At 60.9% G+C, this 16,257-nt stretch overlaps 1 protein-coding gene across 1 annotated transcript in view; it reads right to left on the bottom strand.

The window, feature by feature from the left end:
* The window catches only part of Prdm16 (PR/SET domain 16), a 305,414-nt gene extending 299,067 nt beyond the window's left edge, over positions 1-6,347 (bottom strand). Inside the window, exon 1 of the mRNA XM_026412875.2 lies at positions 6,282-6,347. Within this exon, the coding sequence (XP_026268660.1) occupies positions 6,282-6,318 (37 nt within the window). The 5' untranslated portion in view covers positions 6,319-6,347. The remainder of the gene's footprint in view (positions 1-6,281) is intronic.
* Between the last annotated feature and the right edge of the window lie 9,910 nt (positions 6,348-16,257).

Raw genomic sequence — 16,257 nt, 5'->3', positions numbered from 1 at the left:
CCATAATATATTTTTTTCCTTAGATTCTAGAATTACCAGTGTGACAGCTAATGCAATAATGATTTGTTTCAAATGCCAGTGTTTAAGCTGTATAAAGCTGATTTTATACATTTTTCCAGTAGGCCGCATTGTAGTTAATGAAATTAAACACACCAATCGCATTTGTCCCCAGGGGACGAGGAACTGAACACACCACTGGTTTATTTTTTTATTAAAATAAATTGCAGCCGGCAAGATGGACTAATTGCATACAGAATTGAAAAAGAAACATTCCATTGATATAATTAAGCCAATTTTCATGGACAGAAATAGTTATAGTGGATATAAAATAAGCAAAGCCCTCACCAGAATCCGACTTCCCTCCTTTTTTGCACAAAATGTTAACTATTAAATAAATATGTATCTCGAGTGGTCGGCTCTCCTGTCTTCCAGCTCCGGCATTGTTCCTCCGAGTCAGGAGAGGCTGGCCCGTGGGCCGGCCAGGGCACCTCCAGGCGGTGAGGATTTGGTGTTGAAACCCGGAGAAGAGCACAGTCAGAGCAGGAAGAGGCCAGCCCTTTCTTGCTCAGGGGCATTAGAGCTGGGGGAACTCAGCCTACAGTGGACACTGTGGACGCATGAGGTCACAGACTTGAGGAATAACGGCTGATTCCAAGCTGGACCAACTACCTCACTTGGGCCCTGCAGCTCAGGCCATGCAGCCGCAGTGGCAGTGGCAGCAGCAGCAGCAGCAGCAGCAGCAGCAGCAGCAGCTGGCATTAGAAGCAGCAGCCACTCCAAGTCTCTCTGATTGCCTGGAGCAGGGGAAGGTTGATTACTTCCCTCCAGGTTGGGTGGGGGGAGCAGACAGGTTCCTACACCTCCTGGGCCAGGCACAGAGTCCTGGGCTTGCTCTGGGAAGGAGGAAGATGATGGGGGCAGAAGGGTGCAGAGAATACTCTCCCTGGTCAACACTTTGGCTACTTTACAGCTGCCCTTGTGAGAGGGCACCTATAGCCCGGTCAGGAGAAGCTTGGTCATAGCTCCCTGGAGCAGAGAGTCCAGCCCTGAGCAAATAAAGAATCCAACCTGCTGGCAGCAGAGATAAGAGCTCAGTCCCGCCACCTTCACCAGCAGTGGCACATGGATGTCTGTCTTGCCTTTTAAACAGACCTGTTCCAAACCGAGCACCAGCCTTGGAAAAAAAATGCTTAGATCTGGACACACGAGAGAGAAAAAAATTAAAACCCCTATGGAATTAGCCACCACCTGCAGTGCCCTGTGCCTTGGGGGTGCTGCACCAGAAGACCTGGGAGTCTTCACATAACTGACTTCCTGAACCCTGAACTTGCTGTGCGGCTTTGAGAGCTGCACTCTGCACCTGGGGTTTTTATACCTATAAGAGGTGCCAGCTACTCCATGCCTCCCAGAATCAAAGAGGGGAGAGTGGGGTAAGGTACCTGGGGCTCCCTACAGGGACCCTGCTCAGCTTCCTAAGGCTGCCCAGCAGGACTAGGGCTCAAGCTGCAGCCCAAACACCACCGAGGCTGAACCTGGGCTCAGGGATCATGCTCAGAAGGGCGGAGGGCCCAGCACGGCCCTCGAAAGCCCTCTCCCTCCCCCTCACAGTTTCCCTGGAGGATCCCAACCCCCATGGCTTGACTTGGACCCTGGCTGCACCCCCGCACTCTCTATGCAGGTCAGCGCAGCGGCAGTGAAGGGCGAGTCGGCACGGGGACGAGGGTCTGGGGAGTCAAGCGCAGACACTGTCCTTTTCCAAGAGGTGAGGACCCTTGGGACTGGATCAGGGATCAGAAGGAGAAAGGCGCCATTATGGCTGGATCGGTCGGGGTCAGCGACTGCACCCCTGTAGACGCGAGCGCTCTCCCATGTGCGGTAGCGGCTGCGACGTTGTGCGCTGGGGGCCAAGGAGCCTTGGCAACCACCCGAAGGGTCCCGAGTCCCTTAGCCCGAGCCCGACTCCCGCCCGATGCACGCCTACTGGCCCTCGGGCCAGGTAGCCTACTCTGACCCAAGCCGAGCGCTGCACTGCGGGGAGGCCCGGCAGGCTCCCTCCTCAGGAAGTTTCTTTCCCGCACAGGGAAGGCGCCCTGGCCGCTCCTTGTCCTCCGGCGCCCGCTACGTGAGCTGCAGCTTCCAACACTTGATACACGGGTTTGATTCAAAATCTGATAAATTGTATTTAAGGCTATTTGAAAATTTTAAACGAAATTATTCAAAAGATTTTTAATCCTGGATAATTTTTGTTGAAACTCTAATTATACATCACCTTAATTACCAGTACAGCCCCCCAAGGATCCCTAATTGCCTCCTAATTGAATAAAACAGGGGGCTAATCGAGCCCACCACGGCCCAGCAAGCTGTAGCTGGCTGTGCCTCCCTCAAGGGGCCATGGGGGTGCCCCAGCGGGCCCCTACCCAGGCAGGGGACCTTGTCCCCTGCCCCCAGCGCTGCCTAGAAGGGATTTGGAGTTGCAGGAGCCTGGGGTGGGAGGGGCTAAGCAGTCCTGCTGCACCTGCTCCTGCACAGGCCCCGTGGAGCAGGGCAGCCTAGGTGGGACCCCACCCCTCCAGTCTGTCCACAGCAGCCCCCTCCCTTCACCCTCTGCACCAGCACACCCTACAGTGGCAGAGGAGGGCTGGTGGGCACATGGCAGTGACCCAGGGCACCAGGTCCTTGGCCCGCAGCCCTACACCCCGCCCCTCTGAGTTTTCGCCCAAAGCGGGGCAAGAGGCTAGACTCCTGGCGGAGAGTTCCTGGTGCTGCCGCCTTAACCACTGTCCCAGGAAAGGGTTGCCATGTGGGCTCTGGGGACAACAGCCAGAGAGGGTCAGACTTCCCTAGGGAGGGTGGGGGAAGGGCAGGGGCCGTTAGTCGGAGCCCCCAGGGTTTCAGTGAGAAGAAGGAACCAGGCTGAGAGCTGGGCCTCCAGGTCTGCTCACCCCCACCCTGTCTCTCACACACCTCTGCACACACATTACCTCAAACATGCAGTGCACACACACACACACACACACACACACACACACAGAGTTCCTCAGCTAGCAGGGTAGCAGCTCCTACCCAGGGGCTAGATGCTGGTCGAGAGGATACTCCTAGCCCTGGGATACAGGGTTTCTAGGACCATGGGGGTGTTCACCTGCATGGGGATCAGGCCTCAAAAGGCAGCCTGGTGGGGGTCCTGGCTGCAGAGTCTCTCAGGACACATCTCTCCTGGAAAAAGGTCACAAGTCTGTGCTGAAGGTGGAGGTCAAGAGGGCATCTTGGCTGTGCTAACCCCCACCTTCCCACCTGGCTCTCTCTCGGCAGTGGCAGAAACAATAAGCTATTGTTAGAAATTTAGTTTTTAAATGTGGGGCCAGAACAGCCCCCCAATCCCCGCTGGCCGACACTGGGCCAGCTTAAGTAAGGGGACCCCGGCCCTGAACCATCTTCACTCTACCCCTGGTCCTCAGACTCAGATTTCTCCTCAGCCATGACCCAGTGCCCCACCAGCCTCTGCCTGAGCGGTTAGAACCAAGACCCCACTGCAGGACCCAAACTGCTATCAACCAAGCTTCCTAGAAGCCCAGCCACAGCAAACCCTGGCCTGGGGCCTGGAGGAGGGTCATAGGGAAACCCAAACGAAATTACAGCCCCAGATGTACCCTCAGGGGTGGCTCCTCCAAGCTCTGGGTCACAAGGTCACATCTACCAGCTTGGCTGTTCCTTCTGTCCCCTGTGCGTTTCAGGCACAGCCCATGTCCCAAGTGCAAGGGCATTGTGAGCCCGAATAACCATGACCCTGCTCCCTCCCCAGCACCTGATGCCAGTCGGGATGTGGCCGGGAGAAGGATGCTCTGTTATCAGCAGAGTGATGGTCAGGCTGCTCAGATTCAGGTAATGGAGTCCGGTCCCAGGGGACTTTCACATCTGCTTAAAATGTTGTCCAATAAAATGAAATTCCTCAGCAGATCCTGAGCAGCTAGGGGCGGGCAGGGCTTTCCTGAACCTGCCTCGGCCACCTTTTGGGGAAGGATGGGGCAGTGATTCCAGCAGTGGAGCCAGGAGGAGTCCCACAACGGGTTCCAGCTGGGCTCCTCGGGACCTGGCAATCAGCTCACCTGTGCTGACTCTCACTCTGGGTGCCCCAGTAGAGAAGCAGCCTCCATGCTGGGCTGCCATCAGATAACTTCTCTGATTCTCTGGCCTCCCCGCCAGGCCGCAGATAGCTGCCAGGCGCCCTATCTGGGTCCTGAGCAGAACCGGGGTCCAGGCAAGCTTACCCACCTGGCTGGGGTGGAGCCGACTGAGGGCTGAGGCCAGGCAGGCCCCTGGCCTGGTGTGGGCCTCTGGGAAGTTTCCCGGGGCAGCGCAGGGGTGCGCTAAACCAGCCTCTCGCTTCCAGCGAAGGCCAGGCCAGCCCAGCGGCTTTACTCTTTCTTGCTCCTGCTTTGGGCCCTTCCTCTGTGAGGGCCTGACCAGCGCGGTCTGCAGCCAGGGTCCAGACTTGCAGAAAGCCCGCTGGGATACACAGACCCAAACGGGTACACAACACACACGCTCCACACGCCGAAGACAGGCACGCAGCGCGCACACAGCTCCTTCATGTCCGCTGTAAAACGTCTGTCTGGCCTTGTTCGCACCAAGAGGGGTCAGAGGTCATGGAAGGCCCGGCAGGCCGAGGCCAAGGGCAGCCCGCAGAAGAGCCCAGGGGGAAGGGGGCGCCTCAGGAGGAGCCACGATCGACCCACAGCGGAGCCCGGGGAGCTGCTTTTCCCTGAAGGCTGGGTGCGCGGCCTACGGCTGCGGGGCCGCTGTGGGGCCGAGCTCGGTCGGGTCCCGAGCCGCAAGAACAGAGCTTTTCCTGAAAACTGCTGCGGGTCCCCTGCCCACTGGGCTCACGCTTGAGGGCTTGGCCCTGGGTGCTGCGAAGCCGGCCGGCAGGATAGGGCCCGGGAGACACGGACGGACGGAGCAGCCTGGTGATCGAGCGGGAATCTCGAGCCGAGCGGGCTGGGGCGTCCCTTCTGCGAGTCGGCGGCCAGCGGAGGAGGGGGCGGCACGAGCAGGCGGCGCGGGGTTCTGCTCCGCGCGGCGCTCGCCGCTTCGCTGTAGCCGGGCCGCGGCCGGCTGCGGGAGCTGCGCTGGCCGGGCCGCGGCGCCGCCGGTCCCCACCTGCCCGCTGCGGAGCCGCGAGGGCCGCAGCCCCTGGCCCGCTGGCCTGTCGGGGGATGGCGCCGGCGGCCGAGCGCGGAGGGCGCATGGGCTACTCGGAGGCGCGGCGGGAGCGGCGCGGGCGGCGGGAGCACACGCCCGCGGCCAGGACTGGCCGACCGCAGGCTGCGCGCAGAACCCCGGCCTCGGCCCGAGGCGGAGCGAAAGAGAAAGTAAGACCCGGGACCCGGCAGCCTTGCCGGGGCAGTTCCATCCCCTAGGGCCGCGCGGCTGTGCCAGGCGAATGAGTGCTGGAGGGTCCGCGAGACAGAGGGCGGTCGCGGCGAGTCGGAAGGCGGCCGGTGGGGACTCTGCTGCCTGAGGCACCGGCACCGCGGCGGCCCGCGCGGGCTGCCCAAGTCACAGCGGAGCGCCCGCCACCACGCGGGGCACCACTTGGGAATAAACTTCACGACCACGGTCCCAAGCTCAAAGAAAGTCTCCATTTTGCTCCCCAAGTGGCTGCGGCCGTCTTGCCTTCGCCACCCCTGCTCTTACGCCCGGAGAGCCGGGTGGGCGCCGGCCCGCGCCCCCTCCTCCGCCCCCTCCCCGGCTCGGGGTCTCCCTCCTCTGCGCCCGGCTGGCGGACGCCAAAGGCGGTGCTCTAGCGCCCACTATTTCAAAAGCCCGGAATATGATTTGACCAGGACTGAGAGCCACTCGGAGAGAGAGAGGGAGAGCGCGAGCGAGGAGGAAAAGTTGCTCTCCCCTTTCGTCAACTTTTCGCTAACTTTCGCTTTTCTCTCCCCTCCACCCCTGGCCCTCCCCCTCCGCCCCCCTCCCCGGCCCCCACCGCGCGCCTCGGGTTCCCGGGCCCGAGCGCCTGACACTGTGGGGGGGAGGGGGTTCAGCGGGGAGGGGGCCGGCGCCATCGGGGAGCGCGCGGCCCGGGCGCCCCGAGCCTCCGCGCCGAGCCCGGCCGCCCCGGAGCGCGGGAGGCGGAGCAGCCCCCGGGCCGCGCGGCCGAGCCGGGGGCCGGAGCGGCAGGCGCGCCGACCGCGCCCCGACGCGCACCCCTGGCCTGGGCACCCGGGCCCCGCGGCCCGGGCCCGGCAGCGCGGCGCGGCCGAGCGCGGGAGACTTACTTTTGGCTAGCTTCCTCGCCCTCGCCTTGGATCGCATGGTGTCGGCTCGCGGAATCTCTCTCCTCCTCCTTGAGCCCAGAAGCAGCTACACACTATCTTCATCTCCCCAGCATTGTCAGTTTGGACACCTTCGCACATGCGCACAGAGCACTCAATCTGACACCCCTCGCCGGGGCCAAAAAAACTTTGCAATGTATTCATCATCCTCATCGTCGCGCCGCCGCCGCCGCCGCCGCCGCCTCGGCGCGGGATTGGGGGGCTCTCCTCGGCCTTCTCGGTCTTCACCTCACTTCTCTCTGCCCCCTCCCCCCCCCTTTTCAGCGCAGCTTGGAACTGGCCCTTTAAGAAAACATTCCGTGATCTGCGCTCCCGCCCGGGGCCCGCACCCCGGACACTTTAAAAGGACCCAGGTGGCCCTGGAGGCGAGGTGACCGTCCCCCCGCCCTGCCCCTGCGTCGCGTCGCGCTGCAGCTCCCGCCCCAGCCGGGCCAAAGATGGGGTGGCGGCTGCGGTTTTTCGCGCGACTTCCTTAGATCTTGGGGCAAACGCGCAGATAGTTCGGACGCGGGTCCGGGCTGATTTCGCTTCGTTTTATTGCATTTTATTACTAATTAAAAAGCTTTCGTTCTCCGTCGCCCCAGCCCGCTCTTCTCCCGAACTCTCCCCTCGGCCCCCGCCTCCGCCCCGCGATTGCTCCGGGGATGCCGGCGCCCGCGCGCCAGAACCCGGCTCCTCCGAAGCCCCCTCCGAGCCCCGCCGCCGCCCTCGGGCCTCCCGGGCCCCCGCCTCCTCCCCTTCGCCCCCACCCAGCGGCGGCGGCTTCGGGCTTCTCGGCTCAAAAACAACAGCCGAGGCGCCGCCAGCTCCGCGCTCCGCCACTGCCCCGGCCGGCGGGCTGCACTCGGACCCGCCGTCCTCCGTAGGGCGCCCAGCGACGGAGCGCAGCGCACTCTGCGTTGGGGGCGGCTTGGGGGCCGCAGTCCGAACACCGGGCGTCCTCTGCCCCGCGTCACCCTGGCGTCCGGCACCTCTCCGCCTCGGGGGCGTATCCGCGCGCTCTGGCCTCGGCGCCCCTGCTCGACTGCCGCCGTGGGCCCCCAGGTGAGTACCCGGGTGCGCGAGCCCCAGGGCTGGGACATTTTCGGGAGCCGGGGGGAGGGGGGGCCTCTGCGGACCCGCTGGCCTCTCGGGGACCCAGATGCGTCCAGGCTGGAGGGCCAGCGGTGCAGGTGGAGGAGCGCGGGCGGGAGCCGACCAGGCGCTTCTTCTGCCCCTGCAATCCTCAAATTGAGGCGCGGCAGCCTAGAGGTCTGCCTGGGCACCCGCAGGGTGATCCCAGCCCAGGGGCCTGATGAAGTGAGTGCGGATTCCTCATTCAAGTATGGCTTGGGTTCGAGAAACGATGGAAAGCCGACAGAGGCGCTACCCTGACTGGTTCGCTGCCCCTTTCGTCCTTCCAGAGTATCAAGGTTCCGCCAGGCAGGAAGACTTGGAGCTGTCACTGCGTCACCCGAGCCCGGGGCAGGGGTCGTGCCCGCGGGTCCAGGTCTCTCTGCTGCCCAGGGTGGGGCTCCTGTCCATGCCCACCCACTCTTTGTTGTGCAATGAAACCAGTATCCGTTGCACTGAGACCTACAGACGGAAACCTGCGTCTTTGCCCTTTGCGTTAAATTGGCCGCGGCTGGAGAGCTACGCCGAGGGCTCAGGCCCCAGCAGAGACCGGAGACGTGGGGCCTAGGGTCGCAGGGCCCATGCCACCCCAGAGGAAAAGCCCCTGCGGACCCAGACTAGATGGTGTGCTGGGCCTTCCGCCTTCTAGTCTCAGAAGTCGACAGCCTCTCTCCTGCTGGGCTTCCTGCCCCTGGGAGATTTCCAGGCGGCTGCCCAGTCCTGCACCCCACTCGCTGCCCCGCATGGGCAAGTGCTCACTGGCCACTGCCCCCAGGCTCTTTCTGGCCCTAGGTGAGTGTGTCCAGGAAGCCCTTTCGGTGAGGTTCTGCAGAGGGTCTATCAGACCATTACTCACCCTCCCCACACTGACTGCCCGTCCCCTGAGCTGGGACACAGGAGTATCTGGCTTCCAGGGACATGCTCTGTAGGTCTTGGTGGGGAGTTCCCATGGCAGGCTAGGGCACTGTTTTAGGCCTGACCGGTCCTGGCAGCCTGTGAACCTGCTCACTCCCATGGGAATGGGGGTACTGTGCTGCCTAACCTTGGCCCAAGGGCAGGCTCCAGACTCAGAACCTAACCTGGCTGGGGCTGCTAGCCAGACAACTCAAGGTCACCCCTTTACTGCAGCAACCCAGGTGTCCCTTGCTCCTGCCTGTAGCCGCCCAGGATGTTTGGCATGCAGCCTGGGGAGCTACAATGGAACCTGTGAAGTACACTTACCTGGAGAGGGTACCTGCCCTTCCCCCATCCCCACCAAGGGCTGCCTCCTCCCTGCCCTGGAGGCAGCCAGCAGGCCCCAAGGTTAGGAAGGCCCAGCCTTTTTCTGGGGTGCAGCAGCTCACCAGAGCACTCCTCCTTCCTCCTCCTTCAGCTCAGCAAGGGTCTGTCTGAACTCTAGCGAGGCTGACCTAGGACAGCCATCTCTTGGGCAACCCTTGCTGGCAGGAGGTGTGGGGAGTAGGCAAGGTTGCCTCTTTTCTCTGTCCTCTTTCAGGGTTCTTGGTGGGTGGGGGAGAGGGACACCATGGGCTTGCCTGGGGATCTGTGGACCAAGGCTGACCAGTGAGATGGCGGAGCTGCTGGGTCTCTCCAGGTGCTGAGGACTAGTGTCTCCCCAGTATGCTAGAGGGGCCCAGGCAGGCTATCCCCAAGGCCACGGCCCTGGCTGGGGTTGGGTCCTGGCCTGGCCAGGCCCTGCCCCCACGTGGCCAGACTTAGAAGCTGAAGGCAGGGTAGGGCAGGCATTGAGAAAGGGTGAAGCAGGGAAAGTCAGATGTAGCTCCACCCCAGGCCGGGAGGCCCCAAGGCCTTCTGTATCCCAGCCTGGCAAAGACTTTTGGGGGACTTACCAGACTTTATGGGCAAGTGGGGGCCCCACTTGTGGAGGGAAGGTTGCTATTGAAAGGTTTAAAAGCAATTTTCAATCTGAGCCAAGCTCTAGGGAGCTTGGGAGCTGAATCTTGACCTCAAGGTCCTCACATTGGGGAGCAGCAAGGTGTGGCTGGCTGAATGGCAGCTCCCCACCCTAGAGAACCTCAGGCTGCTATCAAGCTCTGGAACCCATGTTATTGCTGGGTCTGGGGGGCTAGAGAGGGGAGGAGGGCAGCAACTTCTACTGCGCTCGCTTGGGGCAGGGAAGGAGTTCATGGACTCCCAGCCTTTCAGCAAGCTGAGAGATACAGCTGGAGACATCAGATCATCTCCTCTGGGAAGTGGTGTGGATTGGGGGGAGTAAGAAAAGCTGGTTCTGTAGTGCTGGAGTGAGCATCGGAGAAGACAGCTGGCGGGGAGGAGCCCCAGCCCCATGGGTTCCCCAGGAAGCTCTGCACTCCTGGTGGTCCCACACACACTTTCTGGGCTTGTGCCCCCTGTCTCAGGGAGAAGCCAGGTCTCTGGGGAGGAGGCTAGTTGTTGCAGTGCATGGAGGTCGGGGGTCCAACCTGGCCCAGTTGCCCCTGCCAGGGCCCAGAGAGCCCTATTGTATCCCGTGTGCTAGAGATGGAAAGGGCTGCCTGGCCAGATGTGTTGACCTTGCCAGGTTCTTGCCCCGTCCCTCCCTGTTCCTTTGTGCTTGCCAAATTTGGCCAGTGCCTTTGGGCACTCAGCCTCTGGGCTCTGTGGAATTCCAAGTTTTGCTCACCCTCAGGTTCCTGTCTGGGTAGGAAAGAAAATACACATGGGCTTTCCCGGAAGTCTGGAACTGTGGAACTGCCCAGGAGCACTCTCCACTGGACTGAGACTCACAGACCTGACCCCCCCCCAACAGGTGGACCACTGAGTAGGTGAGGTTAGGTCTCTCTAGGTATGTCCTCCTCTGCTCCACCCTTGGTGGAAATGTGTCTCAGATTTAATCAACAGCCGTATGGAGGCCACGAGGGGCCCTTGGGGATGATCCAACTCACTTCCCACGACACAGAAAGGGAAATGCAGGTGGTCTGCTGGGACCAGCCCCAGCAGGGGACTCAGGGGACCTGGGGCAGGAGGCTGGCCGGCCTGGGAGTTCAGTTAACACAACTGAGGTGAAGAGGAGGTCTGAAGGGCTCTTCCCCCCACCCAGCCATTCCTCAGCTCTACCCTGGGGTCACAGGAGCTCCTGACACTGAGTCTCCTGTCTCAGGCCCCCTTTACTCCTCTTGCCTCACCACGGGACTTTGCTGTGACATGAATGATTCTGAGGACTGACACAATTCCAAATTTCTGACCCAGGCTTTCCCCTCTGATCCACAGAGTCAAGGGTCCCGGCACCAATGCCCTGTCCCAGAGTGTGGCCAGGAGAGTCCACTGCTCCCCAAGATTTCCCAGGAATGTGAGAATAGCTGATTTTGAACACACCGCAGTGCTCCTCGGAGCACAGAAGAATGGTTGTCCCCGCAATGGGCAGCCACCGGGGAGGGCCTTGCTGGGCCATCGGCAGGCCCCAGGCTCCTGCACTGTAGCTGCCTGGTGGCTTGGCATTCTTGTGTCCTCTGGTCCTTGCAGGTGATTGGCTTTCCAGAATGTAGACGTGGGGGTGTGCCACCTATGTTGGCCCTTGCCACCGGTGCACTTCTAGGGCCCGACAGGGAGTGCTTTTGTTTTAAGGGTAAGATCGAAACTGGGTCGGAAGTCCCGGTCCTCTCCCGGTTGGAGCCCAGGAGGGGTTTGGCTCCTACACCCCTCCCAAAGCGACCCTCCAGAAGGCACTGGAAGTCCCCCACATCTCCTCGTAGACTGAGCTCAGTAGAATGGGCCGCAGGGCGGAGAAGCACTGGGGCTCCGCAACCGCTGCGGGGAGCAATAAACGGAATTTGTTTCCCAAGATTTTTCTTTCGATCCCAGAAATGTTAAAAATCCGTCAACGAATCCTCCTGTCAAGTTTGCGCTGCCTGTGCACTTGAGCCACGCAGCCATAGTGCAGAGGGTCCCCTCCCGCCGCCCTCACCCCGGGAGCCTCCAGCCCGCGCTGGCCGGGACGACTTCGTTCCCGCGGCGCCCTGGCCTGCAGCGCTCGCCAAGCTGCGCGCAACAGAGCGGTCCAGGCGCGGCTCAGGACCGCTGACCACGTAGACGCGGCCGCCTCCTGTGCTCCCGGTTCCAGCCGCAGGCGGGCAGAGCCCTGACAGCAACGAAAATGGCAAGTCAGCATGGCTTTCGGGGCCGGGGCTGCCGCCGAGGCCTGGGAGCCGCTGGGAGGGAGCCGGAGCTCGCCCTCGGCGTCCCCAGAAGCCCCTAGCTGAGCGCCGTGGCGGAGCCGCGGGTGACTGAGCTGACTCTGAATCAACCCACGCCGGGATTCACATCTCGTTGTCCGAAGTCGCGGAGACTCTCAGCCGAGGACCGGGTCCCACGCGGCCCAGCCTCTGGGTTTGGAAACCCGATTTTGTCTTTGTGGGCTCCGTACCCAAATGGCCAGGAGGAACCGCGGTGGATTCCCCCCCCCACCACCACCACCTCGGTTTCCCCTTCTATGTGTGACACAGGGCCAGCGGCACCTGTTTTCCTATCAGGGATTATTGTGGGGTTGGCAGCAAAGAATGGACGAATGGGAAATGCTAGCTCGGCAGAGCAGGAGACCCAGCGCAGCTGGACACTTGGGTCCATGATTTTGGGTGCAGATCAGAGGAAGTGCCCTGCCCAGAGGGTCCCGGGCTGCTCTGGGGCACTCTCTGCCCACCCCTCTCCCGTCTCCTGCTCCCTCCTCCCTGATCCTTCCCACTCCCCAGCAGTCTTCCTCAGCTGGGTGGAGCAGGGTGTCTCCTCCACCTTTGGGCAGGTTTTACCCGGCAAGAACTGTTTTCTCAGGTTCCCTTGGGGGCTGGGGGGGGGCGGAAATGTCACACAATAGGCTGGGAGGAGGAAGAACTGGCAACAGAGCTGGTGCCAGCCAAGCTCATAGGGAAGAACACCCGTGCATTACCCATCCTGTGCATTACCCATCCTGTGCATTACCCATCCTGTGCATTACCCATCCTGTGCATTACCCATCCGGCTCCTGGTGTTGGGGACTTTTCCCTTCTAGGTGCAGGTTTCTGGCATATCCCAGAATGTCTGGGCTGGGTCCTGAGGCTTGACCTTGGGAGTTGGGCTGCCCTTCTGGGTGAAGGTGGAGGTGGGAGTGGGGAGAACCAGGGGAGAGGGCTGGGTTGTGCCCACGTTCCACCTCAGCCCTCCACCTCTGAGCAGAATGTGGGAGGTGGAGGAGAAGAGCCTGGGGTGGATGGGGGACGCCCCACTGGACTGCTCCCCCCTCTGCCTTCTACTAAACCAATAATCAGACACGGCTCAGGGAGCCGGCAAGAAAAGGCCAGAGACCAGGACCGCCCCAGGCAGGGAAAAAATGACCAGTTCTGCAGAGTGACCCCAAGGTGACGGATTCGGGCAGAGTGTCCTCTATGACGGGGGCCCTGCCCCCACCAGGGCTCTTGCACCCATGCCCCAGGACTGGAAAAATCCAGTGGGACTCTGACCCCTCCCAGGCTTTACAACCTGAGCTCGGGGCTCTGTGTCCCAGAGCCCTGAGGTTGTCCCCTTCCCTCCCACCAAGATAGGAAGTAGCTCAATGGCAAGGGACAGAGCGGCATTCAGCGTGGTATCCCTGAAGTCCCCACAGGTGACCTCACTGAGGCCTGCTCCGTGCTGGGGACTGGAGATCAGGGTGGAGATGGTACAGCCTTGAGCAGCTGTCACTCACAGGGACACACCTCCTGTGACATCAGTGAATTATAATGGGTACCCAGGCTGGTGGTGGGCAACAGGGAGGATAGAGGAAGTCTACCAAAGAGGGTTAGGTTGGCTCTTCCCCTCTCAGAGCCCAGGGCTGTCCCTGTCCCTCAGTCAGAGCTGAGAGCCAGGCTCACACCACTGGCTGGGGGGGGGGGGCGGTGGCAGGGCAGGCACTTCCCCTGGTCAGACCCAGCCTTTGCCCCACTTCTGCTGGGACCCTGGGTTGGCCCATCCAGAGCCCCTATTCCCTAGCATGAGAGGACACTACCATGGCAGGGGATGGCTTGGGGAGGGGGGGCTGTGCTTCCTGAGAACTCGGTAGGAGCTGGAGCAAGGGCCCCAGTGGCCAGAGGCCTCTCCCTCCAACCCTGCTCTCTTGCACTTCCTCTTCCAGAACCAAAGGCCACTCCCGAAGCTTGCCTGGCTGACAAGAGAGGGCGATGTTGGGGCCAGGCTTGAGGACTGCCCAGCTGGGCCCTTCTTCAGGTGCCTCTCTTCCTCTGCCTCTGAGGCCCCAGGGTCTGGACCCTCCTGACCATGACCTGCCCTAAGCTGCCATCAGGACCAGTTGGTCTCCTGGCAGCTGCATCTGGAACTTCTCACGGGTCTAGCTCAGGCCTCAGGCCCGGTTCACTCACCCACCTAGGAGAGGCCCTGCAGGGCAGAGTGGTCCTGCAGCTTAGAGTCTGAGGGCTCCTGTCCCACATGCGGGTGTCTCCTCCTCCCAACCTGGAATGTCCAGGGCATCTGGCCACCTCCGAAGCCCTGGCACCTGGCCCCAGGCTCAGTGAGTGAAGGAGTGTGTGCAGGGTCCTGTGTGCAGGGTCCTGAGAGAGGAGGCCTCTGAGTCTCTACCAGCGGGCTTCTGTCCGTCCACCCAGGGAAAGTCAAGGAGATGAGGGCGGCCTGGCAGAACGTGGGCTCTGCTGCGTGCCTGAGGCTGAGTCTTCTCTCTAGTGTCTCCCTTGGCCCTCACTTGGTCACCCAGCATCCAGCATGATAATGCCAGCAGGTCCCCAGCCGGAAGGGCCCAGTCTAGAAAGGGAACCCAGCTAACTGGGGCTGGAGCTCTGCAGGAGGGCAGGGGTGGGAAGGTGGGCAGAGGGAACCTCTTCAGAGAGAAACTGCCACCAGGTCCTGGCCTGGAGGGCTCGGGCCAAACTGGGACTCCTGGGCCAGGCTGCGACTCCTGGGCCAGGCTGCCGTTCCAGAAGGGGTACGGGCAGCCTCCCACTCCCGGTGGCCACACAGTGTCTTGTGACCATCACAAGGATCCCAGGTGACAAGCTGCCATTTTCCCCCCTCACAGGTAGAGAAACTGATGCTCAAGCCCTCAGCCACCTGCATCAGGATCTGTCCTGGAGGCAGCAGCGGGATTCCCACGGAAAGCTCCCTGACGGCAAAGCCTGCATTTAACGGGCTTAGCTGCAAGGACCTGCAAGGACCAGGCCCTCCTGGACAGCGGCAGGGCCACTGTCACGAGGGGCTCTGCCTGGGACCTTTCTCTGGGCTCCTTGACCACGAGAACCTGAATCTGGAGAGTGCTCTGGCCCCAGGGCACCTCGGACACCAGTGTGCTCGCCTGGGTCCAGGAGGGCTCAGCCATTTGGGGGTCTTGGCTCCCTGAGCCCACCTTTCACTCGGGAGTCAGGGGCCCTCTTCTCCCCACTTCTCCCCAGTTGACTGGGCTGGGGCTCCCAGGGGATAAGGGAGGCTCCATGACCTGGCCAGTGGCTTTGGGGGGCTCATTTTGGGTGCTCCTACACATGAAGAAGGTCACACTCATTATCTGAGCTTCTAGTCACACATTTCCAATCTTAAAAAGTGTCATTAAAAAAAAATAGGTGTCCATTAAGTGTACCCAGAACGTGGACCACATGGGACAAGGTTGTTCTAATAAATACGACTAAGCCAGTTTTCACATCAGAGAAATAACAGCTCCTCATCGAAACGTGGCACTTTTAAAGAGGTTAATTGATAAACAGCAGGTAATTGTTCGTGGTGCGTCGTGGCGCAGGGTAATTTTCATTTGAGAGGATGGAAGGGCCAAGTACCCCTCCCCACTCAGCATTTTTCTGTAATAATCACCTTGGCTTCCCCTCTGCCTTTAATTTTTACAGCTGGAGCTGTTTATCATCGCTCCAACTTTCACTAAAGAGGCAAAACTATCACTTAAACAAAGCCATTGAAAACTCGGCATCGTATGCGGCTTTCTTAACATAAATAAATCGTACAAACCAAGATTTATGTTCTCTGGATGATGTCATTCATTGAAGGCTGCTTCCCAATCAGGTCAGCCTTTCCTGATTCTCCCTTTGTGCCTGAGCTTTTCGCTAACCAGGAACAACCCGCTCTTTTGTCTCCATCCCAAGAACTCAGAAGGGTCTCACCCTGGGTCAGAGCCCGACGGCTTTCCCTGCAGCCTGCCTCCCCAGCCCCTGCTTTTGAAGGTCAGCCTGAGGTTGACAGACTGGGAGACCCACCCTCAGTGTTCCGGAAGCGCCAGGCAGGAGTCCGCAGGAGCCCAGTCCTGGGTGAGAGGAGGAGCATCAGTTCTGAAGAGATAGGCAGGTGCAAGGGAGAGGCATGTGGCCATTGATGGGACCGGAGCCCTGGCTCACGGGTCAGCTGCGAGGAACCGAGAACAGGAAGCTGAGGGACAATACCCGTCACCCAAGGTCACATCTTGTGGGATTCACATCATGAAATGCCCAGGTCCTGCCAACCTAGAGTCAGTGAAAATAGATTCATGAGGAGCGGGCAAGGGACGCCTGCTTCAGGGGTTCCTTGTGATAATGTCTGGAAGGGGCAGTGCCGAGGTGGCACTCCTTGGGAGCCTGCTGAAGACCACAGCCTCGAACCCTCAACAAAGGCGGACGTGGTCACACGGAACCAGCTCCCCTCGAAGCTGCTGTTGAAAATAACTACTCAGCATTCACATTTCAAAAGTCTTCTGCTCGTCTTCAAAGTCTTCACTTTTGAAAGGAACAGCCGAATCAAGGGTGCACGCCACACCGCCGCGCAGCTCGGGAGCGCTGGGTCCAGGAAGCTCTCCGAGACCCGCCCCACCCCCACAGGCGCACCAACCCTGGGGGAGGGGCGC

This window comes from Urocitellus parryii, chromosome 11 (genome assembly GCF_045843805.1).
Source record: "Urocitellus parryii isolate mUroPar1 chromosome 11, mUroPar1.hap1, whole genome shotgun sequence".
NCBI lineage: Eukaryota > Metazoa > Chordata > Mammalia > Rodentia > Sciuridae > Urocitellus > Urocitellus parryii.
This window is presented reverse-complemented; position numbering and strand designations above follow the sequence as displayed.